At 34.8% G+C, this 18,907-nt stretch overlaps 1 protein-coding gene across 1 annotated transcript; it reads right to left on the reverse strand.

Moving 5' to 3' along the window:
• Window positions 1–9,776: 9,776 nt before the first annotated feature.
• LOC113325375 (protein LURP-one-related 5-like) lies at window positions 9,777–10,973 on the reverse strand. Its single transcript, XM_026573567.1, has 2 exons — window positions 10,508–10,973; window positions 9,777–10,398 (listed from the first exon to the last, which is right to left on the reverse strand). Exons 1-2 carry the CDS (start codon window positions 10,769–10,771, stop codon window positions 9,985–9,987), a joined length of 678 nt encoding a protein of 225 aa, XP_026429352.1. The 5' UTR covers window positions 10,772–10,973; the 3' UTR covers window positions 9,777–9,984.
• Window positions 10,974–18,907: the final 7,934 nt, after the last annotated feature.

Here is an 18,907-nt window from a genome sequence, read left to right on the forward strand (position 1 = left end):
CTCCAAAACTTGAGGTTGATTGATTACTAGAGTCAACTTCGTTAGGTTAGACTAGGAACTATAGAAATGTTGAGACTTAATCTGAAGAACCTGAAGATGTATCAGCATCAACGAACCCATCATCCTTCTGTTCGAGGTTAGTAATATAGACTTGATTTTTTCCATTTCTGTCTATGTTTCTTCTTTCAGATTGTTTAGATTGAAAACATAACATATGAAGTATATTCATGTATCTCTAGTATTAATAACTTGATCATTCCATTATGATCAAAGTGTCAAGGAATTATCACTAGATATTTTACACAACTTTGGTATATTGGATTACGAAGTATAAAATTTATCTTTTGAACTTCGTAAATTCAACATAACACTATTGGTTATTTGTTACTAGTTAGTGTGTTGAACTTTCGGTTGAATCAATACCTTTGAGTTATGTTTAAATATAGTTTAAGGAAGTATACTTGCGGAAATTGTTTCATAGTTGAAAAGTGATTCAATAGGATGTTTAGTAGAAAATATCCCTTAAACAAGGATTTCCAGTATGACCGGTCCAAAGGATATCTAGTAGGATGGATCCCTTACCAAGGATACTAAGACAGATCCTAAATTATGTTTTTAACGTAAAAGGATCTCTAGATGGACCGATCCTTAATGATTAACCAAATAAGATGTATTTATATTTTGGCTATTAACTTAGGGTTTTGATAGCTGTCGGAAGTATGGTTTGGTTAATATAGAAAGTTCACATGATGTTGACATAGTATTTGAACATGTGCTAAACAATTATTACATAATGTTCAAGAGTTTACGTGTCATTCATATCCCAGTGGATAAGCACATCTTTGGTTGCTATGTTAGTTAAATATATTATTTATGCTAGCTAATATGTAGTTGTCATCCAAGAGAGATTTCGGTATATTAGTTGTATTACATTTGGAATATTTACAAAAACGAAAATAAGCATTTATTGCATATCTTTTGTACTTTCGGGTTTGGTAATTCCTTGTTTTCAAAACTACCTTGGTCATTATAAATAGTGAAGTTTTTCATTCTTGCAAACTTATCCTGAAACACATGGAACTTCATTTTTGTGTGAAGAATCCCGCTATCAGTATTCTCATAATACTCACTGAAGAGAAGGGTATCATAAATAGGTGAAATCTCTTACGTACGCGTCATTTAAAGTTTTATTTGGGATCAAGAATCTTCTAGTAGATCTCGTTGTCGATTATTGATTTGATTGAATAAAGGTATGTTGAACCTTGATAGATCTAGTTTGTTTATTATGTGATCATTCTCATTTTATAAAGGTCACTCTTACTAGTTAAAGGATAAACGATTTATTATCTTCTTAATCGAATCTGGATCTGAAGATATGGCTTTGATCATCCATTGTTAAGAGACTTCGTTTTGTACATGATCGATCATTAGTGAAATCAAGTTGTTTCCGCATGCACACTTGATTGGTTGGGATATGACAAGTTCGTTTATCTCGTATAGACCTTTTATAACTTGTTGTATAGATCGACAATCTATCTTTGGTTATTTTCCTTTGAGATCTACTTAGATAGTTTTGTAAAATAAGATTGATTATTTAGGCAATCTTGATCTTAGTTAATCTAACTGATAAAAAGGAGTTTGACTCAACAAACATCTCTGAATTGTTGGTCCGGGAGATTTACAGAGCAGTTATTGAAACAGATTAGTCCTTTACTGTTCCGGAATACGATCCAAAGGAGTTGAGTGATAAAAGTCTTCACATCAGGTGTAGCGACTTAAGATGGTGGACTCTGTTGTAGGATTCACGTGCATAGACCAGATTGGCAGTCGACGCAGATATATTGAAGAAACTGAGTAACTTGGAGTTAGTTTACTTGGTCTCAACTATACGAAGTTGTAGGTAGTATTTGTGTAGCGGCTTAATTCTTAGAGTATTCAAAACTGGATTTGGTCTAGGTTTGTTTTTTTTGCATTTGCATTTGCAGTTTCCTCACTAAAAAAAAATCTTGTGTCGTGTTATTTACTTTACTTCCGCGTTATATAGCTTTGTCTCTAAAATTAAAGTAACTACTCTTGTGCGTTAATCAAACACTTGGTTTGATTCCATAGTTTGGTTTGATTTCGAACTTACGCCATATAGTAAGTGTACATCTTGTGGTTATAACCATCTTGACAGTTCTTGTCTATATTAAATCACACAAGGTGTGACTCGAATAAGTTGATATCGAAAAGTTATGGTGTACTTGGTACCGTCGTTATCTCATCTTTAATTATTGCGATCCCCTAGTTATCACTTGTTTTATTTGTCATTGCTGAAGATGTCCTTAGCAGAAGATTTTCTCAGTTAGTAATGCAAGGTAATATCTAGGCTATAATTAGCAGGAACGGTGTTGGTCCTCCTGGTAGATTTGGGTCCGATTCCTGGGTCTAAAGTTAAATCCATCAACAATTTTGACCCGTATCTTAGAGGTCCAAACGGGTAACCCGTCGGGTACCCGATTATTCATACTTTTATTCATCTTTTTAGAAAAATTAGAAAACTTTCGCTAGTTTTGGCTTTGATTTTTTTTCATTTATTTCTTACATTTAATCTTTATTTAATACATTAATAAAAAAATAATAATAATTTTTAGAAAACAATAATTAATATTTAAGCCAAAAAGATAAAATATTAAGTACTTTAAATTATTCCTTTTTTATAGTTTTCTTAATATCCAACGGGTACCCAAAATTTTTAACGAGTTTGGTTATGAGTCCACAAATTTAAGAACTGGATCCGACTTTTATAAATAGGATCCAGTTCCGGGTCTAGTGGTACCTGGGACCCGGACCTATTAACATTCCTATGGATTATCAATTATAAGAATTTACTATCAGCCTGGGCTAATGTTGGGTTTTAGAAGATTTGAGAAAAGATTTTAGGTGTATTGTTGGTGATGGTGGGTCTATTTATGTGTGGGTTTAATAAATTTGTTGCATTCCACCCTTATTGATCTTTAGGATGCTATACTACTTCCCTAATCAGTATTCAGGGTTGAAGGTCAAGGAGCTGATTCCTAATGATACTTGGGTTATTCCCAACTCCACAAAGCTATCGATAAATGTTGTTGATTTTCCTACTATATTTGGAGGAAAAGATAAAAGAATCTGGAATGAGAATATTTCTGGTAACATTACTACGATAGATGCTTTGAATAAAGTTAGAATAAAAGATCCTCTTGTTAATTGATTTAAACAGTTTTAGAAAAAAATGAATTCATCCATCTATATCTAGTTATGCTTGGAAAATTTCCAGAAGTGTTTGTGCCACAAATATTGACAACCTAAAAAAATGGTATAAATATGGCTTCTAAGTGCTATTTCTATGGCGAAAATCAATAAACTTATCATATTATTTGGTTTTGCGACTTTAGTCATATTCTCCGGAATTATCAGTATTTTGATAAGCCACATTTCCAAATATTTTTATTACTGCGAAATATGTAACTTCAAAGATCTATTATCAAACAAGTTTGGAGAGTAGTTGCTTTTATTTTACTAGTGAAAATTTGGTTTTTCAGGGATAAAGTTTTGTTTGATAATATTTAACTTCTTTTGACAGAATAAAGAGAAGAGTTGCGCAGTTAGTTTCGGAAGGAAAGTCAACCATCAAGTGGTCTGATGGTTGGCATGCTCCCTCCCACTGGGGAGGTAGGGGTTCGAACCCTGTAATTGCCTGGAATAACTCCTTATAAGGAGTTAAGGAATGTATCCCAAGACCACTGTTTCAAACCATCAAACAAAAAAAAGTTTAGAAAAGAAGAATAAGAACATTAAGATGCATGTGGAATTATGGATATGATAAAAAAATTGAAATCATTATTCATTTTAGAATACAATAAAGCAAAATGAAGGCTAAAAATATTGTGGAATGTTTCTTAAAGTTGATTGCTTCTCTTGTTTATTTCCTTTGTTGTGAAGGTAATCCATGAATGACAGGATATGGCTTCTTGTGCAGGGATTTTCGAAGAAATTTTGTTCATGCGGATTCTGGTGGTCTGGGGCATGCAACTAACTTTGTTACTGAGATATTGGTTACCTTAAAATCTATTGAATGTGTTGTTCAAATTGGTTTGTTATCTTATGATTCAGTCAGATTCAGTTGCAGTTACCAAGATTTTAAAATCCGGAGATTTTCCATGGTCCGTGCAGGCTAGACAGAGATGCATTGTGAATAAACTTCAAGTTTTACAGTTCAAACATGGTTTCAAGGAGAGAAACTTTTTTTCCAACATTTTTGTGTAAAGGGATTCAAATTTGCTTCAAAGACATGTAGCGGGCTAGACCTGATTACGTTACTTTATTAAAATAACCTTTTGACAGGTATTTTCATTTTCATAAATGAGTTGTTTCCTTCGTTTTAGGTTTTTTGTTGTCCTTTTAGTTGTATTTTTTTTCTTTTCTTTTTCAGTGCTTTATAATATCGTGTTTTTTTTTGTGTGCATAGTAGTCATTTATTTTCAAAGAAAAGAAAGAAAAATCTATTTATTAAGCGATGTGTTTATAGTTTCATAATCTCCCTCTGTTTCCTAAAAAAAGATGTTTTCAATTGGCTTATTTTTAGATTAAAATGTAAAAGTGATGATAATTTTCTCTTTTTTCAAAAACCGAAATAATATTTTTCTTTTGATAAAGCAAGAGTTTTATTGATTTCAAGAGGATAAAAAGTTTGTGTCTTTTGCTAAAAGACCACAAATAGCAGCTGAAAAATTGTTATCAACTTCTACCGCATTAGTAGACTCTCTAACTGTTTTAGAGATATGGTCTGCAACTTGATTATCCTATCTACTAATAAAAGAAAAACTACAATACATAAAGTTCAAAGTTAATTGTTTGATTTCCTTAATAATGTTTCTATTCTCCCACTAAATGAGTAGAGTATCACAAGTTATGGACTGAATGACATTATTAGCAACCGCTTTCACTTGAGTTTTTGTGAGTTGCTTGATTTTTTCCCACCGCAAAGCTTCACCCACAACACAACATTCTCCTTCTTCTGCACTCAGTACTCCGTTAGTGTATATTCCTCTGATCCCTTGACAGTCACCTGTATGAATCACGTAGGACAATATCAGTGCCCAATTGGTTAGTATCGGAATGAAATGATGCATCTACATTCAATTTATGTATACCTTCTAATGGAAGTATCCATCTAGAGAATCTGTTAACACTCATGTATAAGTTGGTACTATATGTTTCATGCAAACGGGATACCGACTGGTAATTTATTTACACAATAGAAAGGTGGTTTAGAGTGACTCCCTGAAAAACTACGTCGCATCTATCTTTTCACATGACCCATGAACCTATGTATCATTACACTGTAGAGCCATTTTTCATCGGTATTATTGTTATAGTTACTGAACCAGTTAAGAATCCAATCGAAAATACTTCTGCAATTTACCTTCAAAGAATTAATACCAATATTAAGTCCTCTCCAGTCTCCAGACTGCTCTTGCATTGCTACATTCAAATAATAAATGTTCCATGGCTTCTTCTTGTTGTCCACATACACTCTTGTTGGATTTACCGTAGACCCACTGTTTTTGATATGCAGTGGTGGCCAGCCAAGTGAGTCCACATGTTTGCTTAATAGCCATGTATGAAGGTAATCAAGGCACTGAAGAGATGGCCTGCCAAATGGCTCCACATGTCTGCCTGGTGGCTATAACGTGAGGCTGATTAACACGTTGTCCATCAATGGATGAATCATAACTTGCCAGCTACGGCTTTTAACATAAGTCATTCCCCATCTTTACCGACACAATAACCAAGATAATGAGTGAACCCATTTATCTATATTTTAAAACTTGGCCATCACATATAGCAAGGCTGCTAAGGGGTGTACCAACCCCAGGGCAAATATTATTTTGTCTTATTAGTGTTCAGGTACACCCCCAAGCAAAATCAATACCCCTATTATCAATCTTGACGTATAGAGAACCCTCAGTCCCTTGCTCCATTTTCAAGCAGCAATAGCGCAAACCGATTTCACAAACCGTTCAAATTAATTTCAACAGGCAGTTCACAGTTTTCCTCAAGTGGTGTACCGTAGAATTACTGCATCATATTTTGGAAGTAGGCTCATCGGAAACGTTACAAACTTACAAAGCCAAAAGATGGTCATTTTTATATTCTTACTTTTTGAAAACAGTAAAATCAACAGAAAATGGATCATTTGGTTAAAAAGATTTAATATCTGGTTCAGATGGACGTGTAACAATATGGGTTGGGTGAGATGGACAACAACAAATTAAGATCGAAAGTGACTCAAATACTCTTTCCATTATACTGACATATCTTCTAGTTTCTTCCGTCATCTTCAAAATCATCAAATAAAAACAGATCCAAAAAAATCACCACCATCTCTTGTTCTTCATCGTCACCTTTCTCCATCATCAACACAGTAACTACCGCCATTATGTTTCCACACCGTTTGCACCATCATTATCCTTCTATATCGTCTCCACCATCATCGATATCAACATTAGCAGATGCCTAATTAGGGTTTGAATCAGCCAATTTCAGAAAATCACTCATGATTATACTAAAACACGCAGGTTTGGAAACCCTAATTTTGTTTTTTAATTCAATTTCAGAAATGAATGGATTGATTTTCTTTATTTTAGCACAAATTGGTGTGAATGATATGTTGCAGTATCTGGTGATTTTAATTTAACTTTACTTAGGTTGAAATTAATTGATTGTAATGAATTTAATTAATGTTGGTCATGCTACTTAAACCGGTTTCATCTTCATTGCATCGGGATGAACAAGTAATGAACTTAATAGTTACATATGTTGAATGAAACTTGTTTGCATCTGGTTATATGTATTGTATGGGCTAAGAAATTCTCCATTATCGAAGCCATGCTATGTTTGTAAGGATGTCAAAATAGGTAGAAGATGAAACTGGTTTCATCATGTCCAAAATTATTTTCATCAGAATGTGCGTGTTGGATATGTTTTTTTTGTCATAATATGAAGAATGAAATCAGTTTCACCCTGGCCAGAAATCTATTTTTTGTCATAAGATGAAGGATGAAACCAGTTTCACCCTGGCCAAAAAATCTGTATTTTTTAGAATATGCAGGACGAAACTAGTTTCACCCTGGCCAAAAATATGTTGATGGTAAAACTTTTTCATAGCATGTTTAGAAGAATGCCTGAGTGAGTTTCTTTGGATGATATGTATATATATATATATATGTATACACTCTACAGCTAAATGTAATCCATATAGCATTACCTAGTTAGCTAAATGTGATCCATATAACATCTCTACAATTAGGTCATTCATATATCACTAAGACTAGCAAGTAGCAACTTGCTTGTACTTGGAATGTTACTGAGTTTTTATGGCCTTAGAATGTGACGAGATATTATAGTGTATGTGGATGCAGGGGCATAAACCTATCTTATGTGCTTGTTTGTTTTTGCATTACGTAATCGGGTAGTGTGATTCATATAGTGTCTCCAAAGCTGACATGCGGAAATTGGTTTTCATCTAGCTTCAATATAGGTTGTAACTTGTTTTCATATAGATTTAAAAAAAGGATGTAACTAGTTTCTATATAATTTTTGCAGGACGCAATAACAAGAGGAGTGCTGAATTAAGAGCCAATAATAGGAATGACGTGAACGTTGATAGTGAATCAAGCACAAGGAGTATGCATGATGTGAACGTGGTTGGAAAAATGGATGAAAAAAGTTGGAGAAAAAATAAACTACATGAAGTTTATAACATATTCAGTTGCTGGAAATTGAATGATAACTAAAATTGTGATGGCATTAGGTTAATTAGCAAATAGGTCGTTACAAAAGCCTATTGATGTAGTTTAAGCTTAACTTTTTTGTTTGTAAAACTTTCTTTGCATAGGTATATGAATCCATATATCTTAATTGCAAGTCAATTAAATATGAAATTTTTTTACGGCATGTACTTTGAGTCGTCAGTAATTTTTGTATTCTTGTTTTAGAATATGCAGGATGAAACTAGGTACATCCTAGCAGATTTTTTTTCTTTTTTTTGCAGAATGTACATGATGAAACTGGTTTCATCCTGGCAAAAACATGTTTTTGTGAGTTTTTGCATGATGAATATGTTTTTTTTTCTTGAGAATATACAAGATGAAATCAGTTTCACCCTGGCCAAAAAATCTGTTTTTTCAAAACATGCAGGATGAAACTGGTTTCATCCAAGTCTAATCTTTCTTATACCCTGAATTCATTCAAGCTTTTACCAGAAAAATTGAAAGGCATCTATATTTAAGCAACTAATAAAACTCATTAAGATACACTCTTTTGAATGTGTCAAAATAAATACTAGTTGCAATATTGACATACAAATTAATGTACTAATAAACTTCAAAAAAATTCCCATGCGAATGCCAAATACACTTCATACTCAACCATTCAACCATGGTTATGGTGCAGTCGAGAAGCTGCAACTGTCCATATTGTTTTTCTTCTTGAACTCGACCAAAACCTCACATACCCAACTTATTTTGCTGTCAAAATACCTCGCAATCCCAAGGTCTAAACCTTTTTAGTTGTTCAAACACCACATACATAATTAGCCACAACATATGGTGCACTCAACTACATTTTCCCTATTAATTCAGGAATTTTCTCAATCACTAGAAGGGTGCTACTCTAGCGATGGTGAGACAACTTCTCTGCAGATTTTTATGCTCAACAGAACACCTTCCCTGCAATTATTTTAATTCATATCTAACACAAACAATCACAATCACCAACTTATTCAGTCATAATCAATTTCATTCATGTTCAGGCATTGGTGAGGTCAACCACAATACCCATTAGCTCACATCAACAACCACATCTTACATTGAATCAATAAGCGCTTGGTCCATTTCCTCTCTTCCAATTCATCTCTATCTTCATGGCAGCGACAGTTCTTCATCATCCATTAAATAACATGAAAAAGTAAGAAAAAACCAGTCATATGTTCCAGAAATGATCAAATAGCATAAACGATGACCAGATTCCAATGTATATGCCTTTCAGACCTTCGACCAAACAATTTCTGTGCAAGTAAAAACTCATTGACTAAATCAGTTGTCTTCAATGTATATAACACCCCATACACAATAAAATTAACCAACACTGATAGCCTAACATTAAAATTCATCTCCAAGTTTTAACAGCATTCTCTTCTAAACAATTTTGAAATCAAATAGCTTGCAAACCCATCAGATCAAAACAAAAACGACATAGTTGATTTCTTAACATACCCAGATTCATCATTTCCAAATATTAATGAAGTCATAATTTGATCCACAAGTTATTTCACAAAATTAAAATCATAATTTCAATCCAACGTTTCTACAAGTCAAACTCTGGTTTTGTTAAGTTGGTAGTGGTGGTGGGAGAAGGTTATTCACCCAAAATTAAAGAAGACAAGGATATATTGGTCCATTCCAGTTAATTAATAAATAAAAATCTGGGTGAAATAACCAAACAGGATATTTGAATAGTATCTTTTTGATTCCTATCCATATAAATAATATCAAAACTTATCAGTCTGTTTCACCCATGAATTATTGGTTTTGGTCTTTTTAACTAATTTCGTGTAAAATCAAACTCTCCTTATTACTATTCACTGGTCGGTTTCAACGCCAGTCAATATGTGTTGGCTCTAGCCGAACTCTTACCAATGAGAAATCTTAATTAGTAAAGCGAACTTGAATCTCATCCGGATAAAGAGACATCCATTGATCAAAAGTGTGTATATATATTTTTAAATATTTACATTCTCTCTGAGGATCCAATAACGTATACTCATCATTATTGTCCTATTCCCTCCCACTAGACTATACAAAACCGGAAAAGAAAATTGTGAACGTGAAACCCACCCACTGATTATCCTTCCCTCCTGTATTTTTCTCCGACGATAATCAACTGTGGACTCTAAGGTTTCTTTCAAGAACTGCTGCTGCATAAGACGGGCATGAATGGTTTTTGGCATATACGATCCATGATAACCACAAAAGCCATAACTATATCACAATTAAAACCGGGTTCAACAACAAGACTGAAAACATCATCATTTAAAACAACTGTCGTGTTATTTACTTTCTTCCTTGACATTTCCGCTACTTTCTTGCCGTCGTGGGTGACGATACTGCACTTTCGCTTTCTAAATGAACCTTCGATTCGCAAATCCGGCAATATAGACTTGACAGAGTCGGTATTACTAAAGAAGATTTCAGCTTCTTCATTGCTTTTCCGGCGAATGGATCTTCTTCTCATTGAAAATATTGGCGTGTTGGGAGCATTTTTACATGTATCTTCTCCTCCTTCGTACCCATTCCATTGATATTGCATGCTTAACAACTGATTCATCCAAGTTGAGAAGAGAAATGTTAATAACTATGATAATTCAAGAAAAGATCGCAATAACTAATCAGATTATAGATTGATCAACGTAATTTATAACACATACCCGAGGTCTAAGAGTCATGAGGGCTCTTCCAATACCATCCATAAGAACAAGTCCACCGATCAAACACCGGTTTTTCCTTGAGTAATTATCGACTCGATACACTAATTTTCCTTGTTGATTAAATACCGTAAACCCATCCATACCTTGAAACGACATGCTCGATTTCTTCCACACCGTCAAATTTATTGGACTATCAGCTTGTTTATCATCAGAATAAATGATCTCCTTCAATGGGTTTTCGTAGTTCGGATGTATTTTCGACATATTGTATCAAAACAGAAAGACGTTCTTGTTTTTGAGGAAGATATTTGAGACTGAAGATATTTTTCTTAATTTTTTGAAGATGGTGAAGTTAAGAAGAAAAACTGATGCAATGAAGCCATATATAGACGAGAAATGGTAAGGTACTTGTGATGCATTTTTGTAGTGATATCATGGTGGAAGGACGTGTAAAGAGACAAACTTAGTCACGGATGAAAAAAAGAGAGAATTAATTAATGGAGTTTAAAGTTTAAACCAGTTGATGGGGTACTACTAGTTTTCCCAGAAATACATAAATTTGATTGCTGTCAATGAGTCAATGACATGTGTTGTGTACTTGTATTTTGTTACTTTTAGCTAGGTTTCCACAACAGGGGACGGTCGTTATGCGAAGTGTTTTTGGTTTATATCCATAACTGTACATATGCTATCAGGCTATTATCATTCTATATATGGGACTTGGATTGGGATTGATCCTATTCCTATCATCCTCTGGAATATGGATTAGATAAGGAGGGGTGTATTAGAGAAGGGGGTTCGGTTTACATCATTTGGTCTCTTACCTAATTTTTTATGATAATGACTTACATCCATAGTCATGTTATCATGTTATTCTGAGTGTACAAAAACACAATGAATGCATTTTTAAATCGTTAGATTTCACATCAGTTACAAAAGAATCGGGCTGTTTAAAAATGCGTACGTACATTTAGATATTCTCTTCCTCTATGCATTTTTGGGCGTTCAATTCTTATTTGCATATGCATGTACATTATCAATGAGTACAAAAATTTGAATTACAATAGCTATTGTCAGTGTTTTGAAAGATTCAGCTGCTGAGATGAGTTAGGTTCATGCAACACCAAAAAAGAAAAGAACCATGTAATATCAAATTAGAGAGAACTCAAGTGACAACCGACACCTCTTGTAGTTTGGGTGACCCCTTTCCTTGCTTTTTGTTTCTTGCTAAATGGCCCTTCTCTTTACGTTTGCCTCTCCTTTACCTAGAACTATGATTTGTTTTGTCACTAATTAAAAGACACGTACAGTAATTGGTCTAAGAAATCAGGAAAATCATCATTTTAGTCATATTTTTGTATATTTTTGGAGAGGTGAATGATTCTTTGGATTAGCATTTTCATCGAACATCATCATCACTACTTAAAAAAAACACCAAAAAACCTAGCCATGCAGACAAAATGATATCATTCCTCTTCTTCTACATAGGACAACCCTTTGGAACTAAATTGGTTTCATACATGCATGCATAAGACTATATATAAAATATGAACTAATATCTGTTAGAAAATTTATAGGATTATCTGGTTTCGAATTGGTCCTTTCATCACAAATGATGATGTTTTATTAGAAATTTGGGATTATCTAATTTCGTATCAGTCTTTTCATCTCAAATGATGATGTACGTGTGTATACATTAATAAATCTAGTCCTGTCTAATGTCTACATATGTAAACTACTTGATAATGTTTGTCTATGGGAGGTAAACTAATGGTATTTTCGTGGAAATTTTGTACACTAATTCAGTTTGATATACTAGTATTGTGTATTATTAGAGATGATCTTGTTTCTTGAAGACTCGTAATTAGATTGAGAATAGAAGCCACTTGTCTTTATCAATTCTTTTAATTTGCTTAGTTTTTATGGTAGGATTTCTCGTATATCATGTGACGACTCATCAAGATCATTTCAAATCAGATATAAGTTCATTTGATTCCACTAATTTAGTTCGAGTTCGACATAAAAAGCTCCCAAGATTTGCAACTTGCAAGAAGCCTAAAATCAGGTGCGCATGACGGCATGAGGTAGTTCAAACAGGTGCGCATGAGGTGGTTTATTCATCTCCCACCTAACCACCAAGTTGTGAAAGTACACTCCTCAAAATTTGAAGGGCTTTAACACTGAGTATAAGGGCCAGCACTACAGCATCGCAAATTTGCCTTTAAAATTTTAAAGTTGTTCGGCCGTATTCCAAAAACACCAGGGTAAGCAATTCCATACAAATGACTGAATCGTAGTCTTAGATATGAATCGTACGCAATTTCCTTACATTTAAACAACTGGCAAAATCTTTTGGCCTCGCCCTTTCAACTTTCAAATATTTCAAAAAATTAGCATAAGCGTTAATTGCATGAGCTAAAGGCTCGTCAATAATAACGCATAATACCGCACCAAGCGGCCCAATCTGCATCCGCGACGTCACATTCTCCGCAGAGAGCGACCTGCAGTGTGCGAGTGGAAAAAAGGCATTGCACGAATGCTGGTGGGTGGACGGAAGCAGCCGTAAGAGGTTCCATTAGCTACTAGGATTTAACATTTTGTGCCTTTTTCACCCCACGAAAATAAATAAAAACTAATTAAGATTAACACTTTATGTTTCTTTTTGGGTAAAACTGACATACCGGTACACTTTTGGGTTAATGGATTAGAAGTAGAACTATTACATGGTTCCAAAGGTCACATTATTTGACTACCCAATTAGACCATAGTTTAGTGCGACAATTAAATCACTAATCACTCTACTGGCGTTAATGGTGTTTATGTGGGGATTAATTTATACAAATTCACATGATCATGGATGAAGTCACATTTTTGGATAAACACTGGAGCTAATTAAAATTACCTAAAAAATGTCACTAAAGTATTGAGTTTAATCTAGGACAAAAAGTAGGTAACTAACATCATCTATTGTGTTAGTTTCTCACCCAATTAACAAGTTCATTCTGATGTATATGAGAATATGACTTCCTCTTCCTTGATTGTTGCTAATTATCCATTATCTTTTTTCCTTTCTAGTATAATTTTATATACATTAGAAATTTAGATTGAGACTGAGCAAAAAGTCTTAAAGGACATGGCACGTCGGGTTTTACGTGCGCTCGAGCCACACGCCCAAATTATTCCTGGCCTGGAATTTTGTGCTGATGGATCTGGAATAGGGCTGCACAACGGGTAGGGTGGGTAGGATATGACCTATACCCGCCACCCTATCCGTTTACTGGCGGTTAAGAAAATGTTTACCCGCAACCCTACCCGCCAAATAATGGATAGGGTAGGATACGGTTAAAAAACTGGCGGGTAGGATAGGGTTGGCGGGTATGGATAGGGTATGTGCATTCCTAGGTAGGGTGGGTAGGATATGACCTATACCCGCCACCCTACCCGTTTACTGGAGGATAGGGTAGGGTTGGCGGGTATGGGTAGGGTATGTGCACCCCTAATCTGGAAATCTTTTGGTTCTTTCAAGTAACCAACAGCTTAAATAGTAAATCATTGCGAGATAAAATCACCATTTAGCTTATTTAAAAAGAATGAATCTTGGTAAAGGCTTTCATGCACATGGGGCGGTTTTAGATGCATGAAGCATAAATGTACGTTTTTTTTTTGTTTTTTTTTAAAGAAAAAATACTAAAGAGTGGCTTTTTATTGATTAGCTATTGTAGAAAACATAATCATCCTCGATGAGTTTAGAGATATCGGGAAAAAAGTTTGAAATATAAGAAATTTTTTGAGTTTCAAGTCTAGCTTTTCTTGCTAGCTCATGAGCTAAACTGTTACCTAGCCTATTAACTAACTTGCAAAATCGAAAAGAATTATTTGAAAACTTGTTCTTGATAGCGAAATGAAGTGTCTATTAAACCAGTGCACTTGTGATTCTCCGTTGTTAATAAAGTTTACCACATTTGCACAATCCATTTCAAAGATAACTTTGTCATAGCCATGTTTCTCCATCCAATCCACTGCCTTGACTAGAGCTTTGCACTCAAAATGTTCAGCTCCCACATCTGCTTCCACTTCCTCCTCCAGTTGGATGCCTTTCACTCCTGCTGCATTTCCTGCATGGTCACGTACAATTAGTCCAATGCTGCCTTTTTTAGTTCCAGAAATGTAAGAGGCATCTATATTTATCTTAAGAAATCCTTCCTCAGGAGGGATTCATTCCTTGATGATAGAACTACACTGATCCTGTACAGAAATGGGAGTAACAACATGGTTACAAAGCTGAATTAAATTTTGTATCATGTATATAATACTACTTTTATTAGGAGTAATATCCTGAAAGATTAGATTGCACCTGTCCTTCCAAATATACCATATAATGCACATTAATTTAATCACATAATCCTCATTATAGTTACCATAGTGTAATTCTCCATCTGCAATGAACCAAGAAGCTACCCAAGATTGAAAGGAGTTATGGTGTTGAGTATCAGAAATGATATCTACATCTAATGCATTCCAGATGGATCTAGCATACTCACATTCAACCAACAAATGATTAACAATTTCAAGGTTGTGATTACAGAACTTACAATGTGGTTCAATATCAGGGCTATAACTAGCAAGCTTAACTCTAACAGGAACAATGTTTTTTAAACTTTCCAGACAAAAAGTTGTACTCTATGAGGTACTTTAAATTTCCATAGATGTTTCCAAACCTCTTTAGGAATGATGTCTCCTGCAGTAGCATTATTAACATAACTAGCACAAAGAGTATTGTAAGCACTCTTAACAGTGAAATTACCCTTTCTGTCAGGTTTCCAAATCAAATAACCTTCACCAGTGGGAGGAATATGCATATTAAGGATAGCAGTGGAGGTATCATGATTAAAAATAGAGAAGATAAGCTGCTCATTCCAGTTTCTAGTACCACCTGTCCTAAGCATGAACGTAAGGTTGTGTCAAAGTTTTGCGGTTTTGCTCCATTTTTCTAAATTTACAAACTTTGTTTGCAGAATTGAATTAGATTTGGAGTTTCTTTTAGCTTACAGCGTGTTCGGTTCGAGTTTTTGGGAGTCACGGAATTGGATTCCGAGGGAATTGCACCAATTATAAACAAACCGAACAGACTGAAAAAGTTGGAATTGAATTCCTAAGCAATCCGATTCCGTCCAAATTCATTATTTCAATTCCAGCGCTTCACGAATGCAATGGAATCCAATTCCGTGGGAATACACGGGAACTGAATCAAAATTACTAACGTGTCTCTTATATATGAGTCAAAATCCTAAACTGTCCCTCAAAATCAAAACGCAGGTCTAGAGTTTTAGTTTCTTTATCGTTTTTCGTCTTCTCGAAATTGATTGAGAGAAAAAAAGAAGAAAAATGAGAGAGATTACTCGATTTTCCAACGACATCTTCATAAATAGGTTGGTTTGATTACTAGAACTTCCTATTCATCTCTGGATCTATTTTTGGTTCAGTTTTGCTTTGTTTCTTGTCCTAATCTGAAGTGTACAAGGTGTTTATGACTTGGATTCATTATTCATACATATTGTAGGAGTGTATACGGGTACTTGAGTAATATTATAGGTTTGGATTATAGTATAATCCGATTAATCCAACCGCACATAGTTTTTATGATTAACGAATTGATTCACTGGAATTCAATTCTAGGAATTGGATAACCCCATAATCCAAATCCTGGGATTTGAAAATCTCGAACTGAACGAGCTGTTATGGTTTAAGGGTTGACTATTCCTCCCCATCCCAACGGCAAGACAGGGCCAAACGTTCCAAGTTCTAGATTTACAAGAAGCAAAGCTGAATGCGTAAATTCCTTTCATGAGCCTAAAAAAGGTTCAGACATCATTGTGTCCTAGTTCCGATATCATGTTATGGCTTTTACCAAGTAACCTTATAATCGGCTTGCAAGGTTAGAATAGTCTGGTGCAGGGAGGACGATTTCAAAATGGACTCTCCATTCATTAGATACAAAATTTATACATAATACGAATCTAACTATCTAATTGAGTTAGATTATGCCTCGCTTCTTAGGATCTGCTTTATTATCGGATTTAAGTTTTTCAAATTCAGTTGTAATTTCTAGTTTTCAAGATAGGGTTAACAATATGTTGGTAGACACCAATATCTCAATTCAGTTAGATGAAATAAAGAAAACCAACATTTTGGAAAATTGTGTGTAACTCGTTTTTTTTCTTTTCAATATAAGTAATTTTCAAAAGAAAAAAAAACTATCTAATTAAGTGATCCTGCCATCTAGGGTATTCACACCAACGAGAATTAACTTGGGACAAACTGTCTGTATTTACAGGAATGATGTTCGTTTGCCAATCAAGTAATTTTTTTTTTATAAATAAGAAAGTTGAGTTACTGACAAATAGTAACAAGGGAAGGAGCCTCCCATATTTAAGGACTTTGAGATCTTCCTCCAGCTCTAGCTCGCTTTTGGAGATCAGGAAATTCGCCATATTTAACGGACTTACAAAGTATTGTTTCAAAAGATTTCAAACTTAAAATTAAACTATCCATTCTAGCATTTGTTTTCCAGCTAGTTCTTCTTGTCCTTCCTTGAAGATCTTTCATTGTGTTCTGGTTACAACCCAAAAGGTTTAGCTTCTTGCATTGTAGATTTTCTGCCCATTCTAGAGCGTCTTGGGCTGCGATGCATTCAGCTTCTTCTCTTCTATGTGCTCTGATACTTCTAGTTCTCCTTCCAATTGTTTATCCAGAGGGACCTAGAATGCAAAAACCAATTCTTGTTAGACCTGTTATTTTGTCAAAAGCTGAGGTGAAAACAAAGGAAACAATCAGAGGTAGAGAAGTTTCCATAGCTACAGTCCTTCTGTCAGGGATATTAGTTCTATCTATGTGTTGCACTCTCATAGCAGTAGTCAGGTGCTCAATTATTTGGTTACTTGTGAACCTAGGGCACGGTTTAACATTTCAAAACACTCTATCACAACGGGTTTTCCAAATAAACCAGCATATGGTGCCGCAGAGACGAGCCCATCATCCCCATGGAGTTTGGGGATTGCCACTATTGAACCAACTTTGAAACCAGTCAGTCATATTGGTAAAGCCATTGCAGGAGTTGTCCATATTGAGCGAGCAAAGAGACCAGACACCTCTAGTAAAGTTACAATGCATAAGAGAATGTTCTCCTGTTTCAGATGAGTTATTACACAAAGTGCAAACAGGATCAATGTAGCTAATATATCTAGCAAGGTAACCTCTAAAAGGAAGAAGATCGTTTTTCATTTTCCAAATGAAGAATTGGATTCTAGGGATAGCATTTAGACTCCAAATTTTGCAAGATAGATTGTCTTTAAGTTGCAGATGTTTCTTATCCAACAGATCATACAGAGATTTACTTGTGAATTTCCCCCGAGGGTCATCAAGCCATCTTAGAGTGTCATCACTCTCAGTGTTAGGCGTGATGGTAAGGATTTTAGTGATAGTTTCCCATTCAAAGAGAAGAGTTAATAAATCTAGATTCCATCCAGTTTGATTCATCAACTCACTGACCATATTTTAATTGGACACATCCCATGTATCATAGAGGCATATAGGATTACCATTCTCATCTGGTATCCATTTGTCCTTCCAAATATGAACATTTTTCCCACTACCTATTTGCCAGATACTAAAGTTTTTGATGATCTGAATGCCTTTATAGACACCCTTCCAAGCGCAGGAAGTACCCTCATTATAAGTGGCATGAAAGGGGTTAGTTTTAGTGAAGTACCTCCCTTTCATGGTTTTAGAGAAGATGGAATTTGGTTGGTGGAAAAGCGTCCAGCCATTCTTAGCTATTAGGGAGAGATTCATTAAATCCATTTTTTTTAGACCATTACCGCCTTTTTCTTTACTTTTCCAAAGACCACCCAAGTCCTTGATATAAGACCCTTTCCTAGGCTCAAGCTTACCCCACCAGAAATCTCTGATGGTACTAGTAACTCTTTTGATGATGGCTTTAGGGAGGATGAACGTAGATATAGTGTAGACAGGTAAAGACTCTAGGACAGCCTTATGGAATCGCTTTTCCATCCCTTTATCCTACCCCCAATTTTATCAGAAAGATTATCAAAACACTTAATTTTAGACTTATGAGTAAACAGAGGACCTCCTAAATATTTGTTATCAAGCCTAATTTTTTTTACTTGAAGAATATTGATAATATCTCTACCAAGGCTGTTAGGTATGTGAGGGGTAAAGAAAATCCCAGATTTAAAAAAGTTTATCATTTGGTCAGAGGCAGTGACAACATTCATCGGAAATTTTTTTTTGAACCATGCGTAGATCATTTAGAGTATTTACCCGTGGACACAAAAACTACTCCAATGTTAGTGTCAGCACTTGGAGTGTTTTGAAATCCAG

Source organism: Papaver somniferum, chromosome 11, assembly GCF_003573695.1.
Source record: "Papaver somniferum cultivar HN1 chromosome 11, ASM357369v1, whole genome shotgun sequence".
Classification (NCBI taxonomy): domain Eukaryota; kingdom Viridiplantae; phylum Streptophyta; class Magnoliopsida; order Ranunculales; family Papaveraceae; genus Papaver; species Papaver somniferum.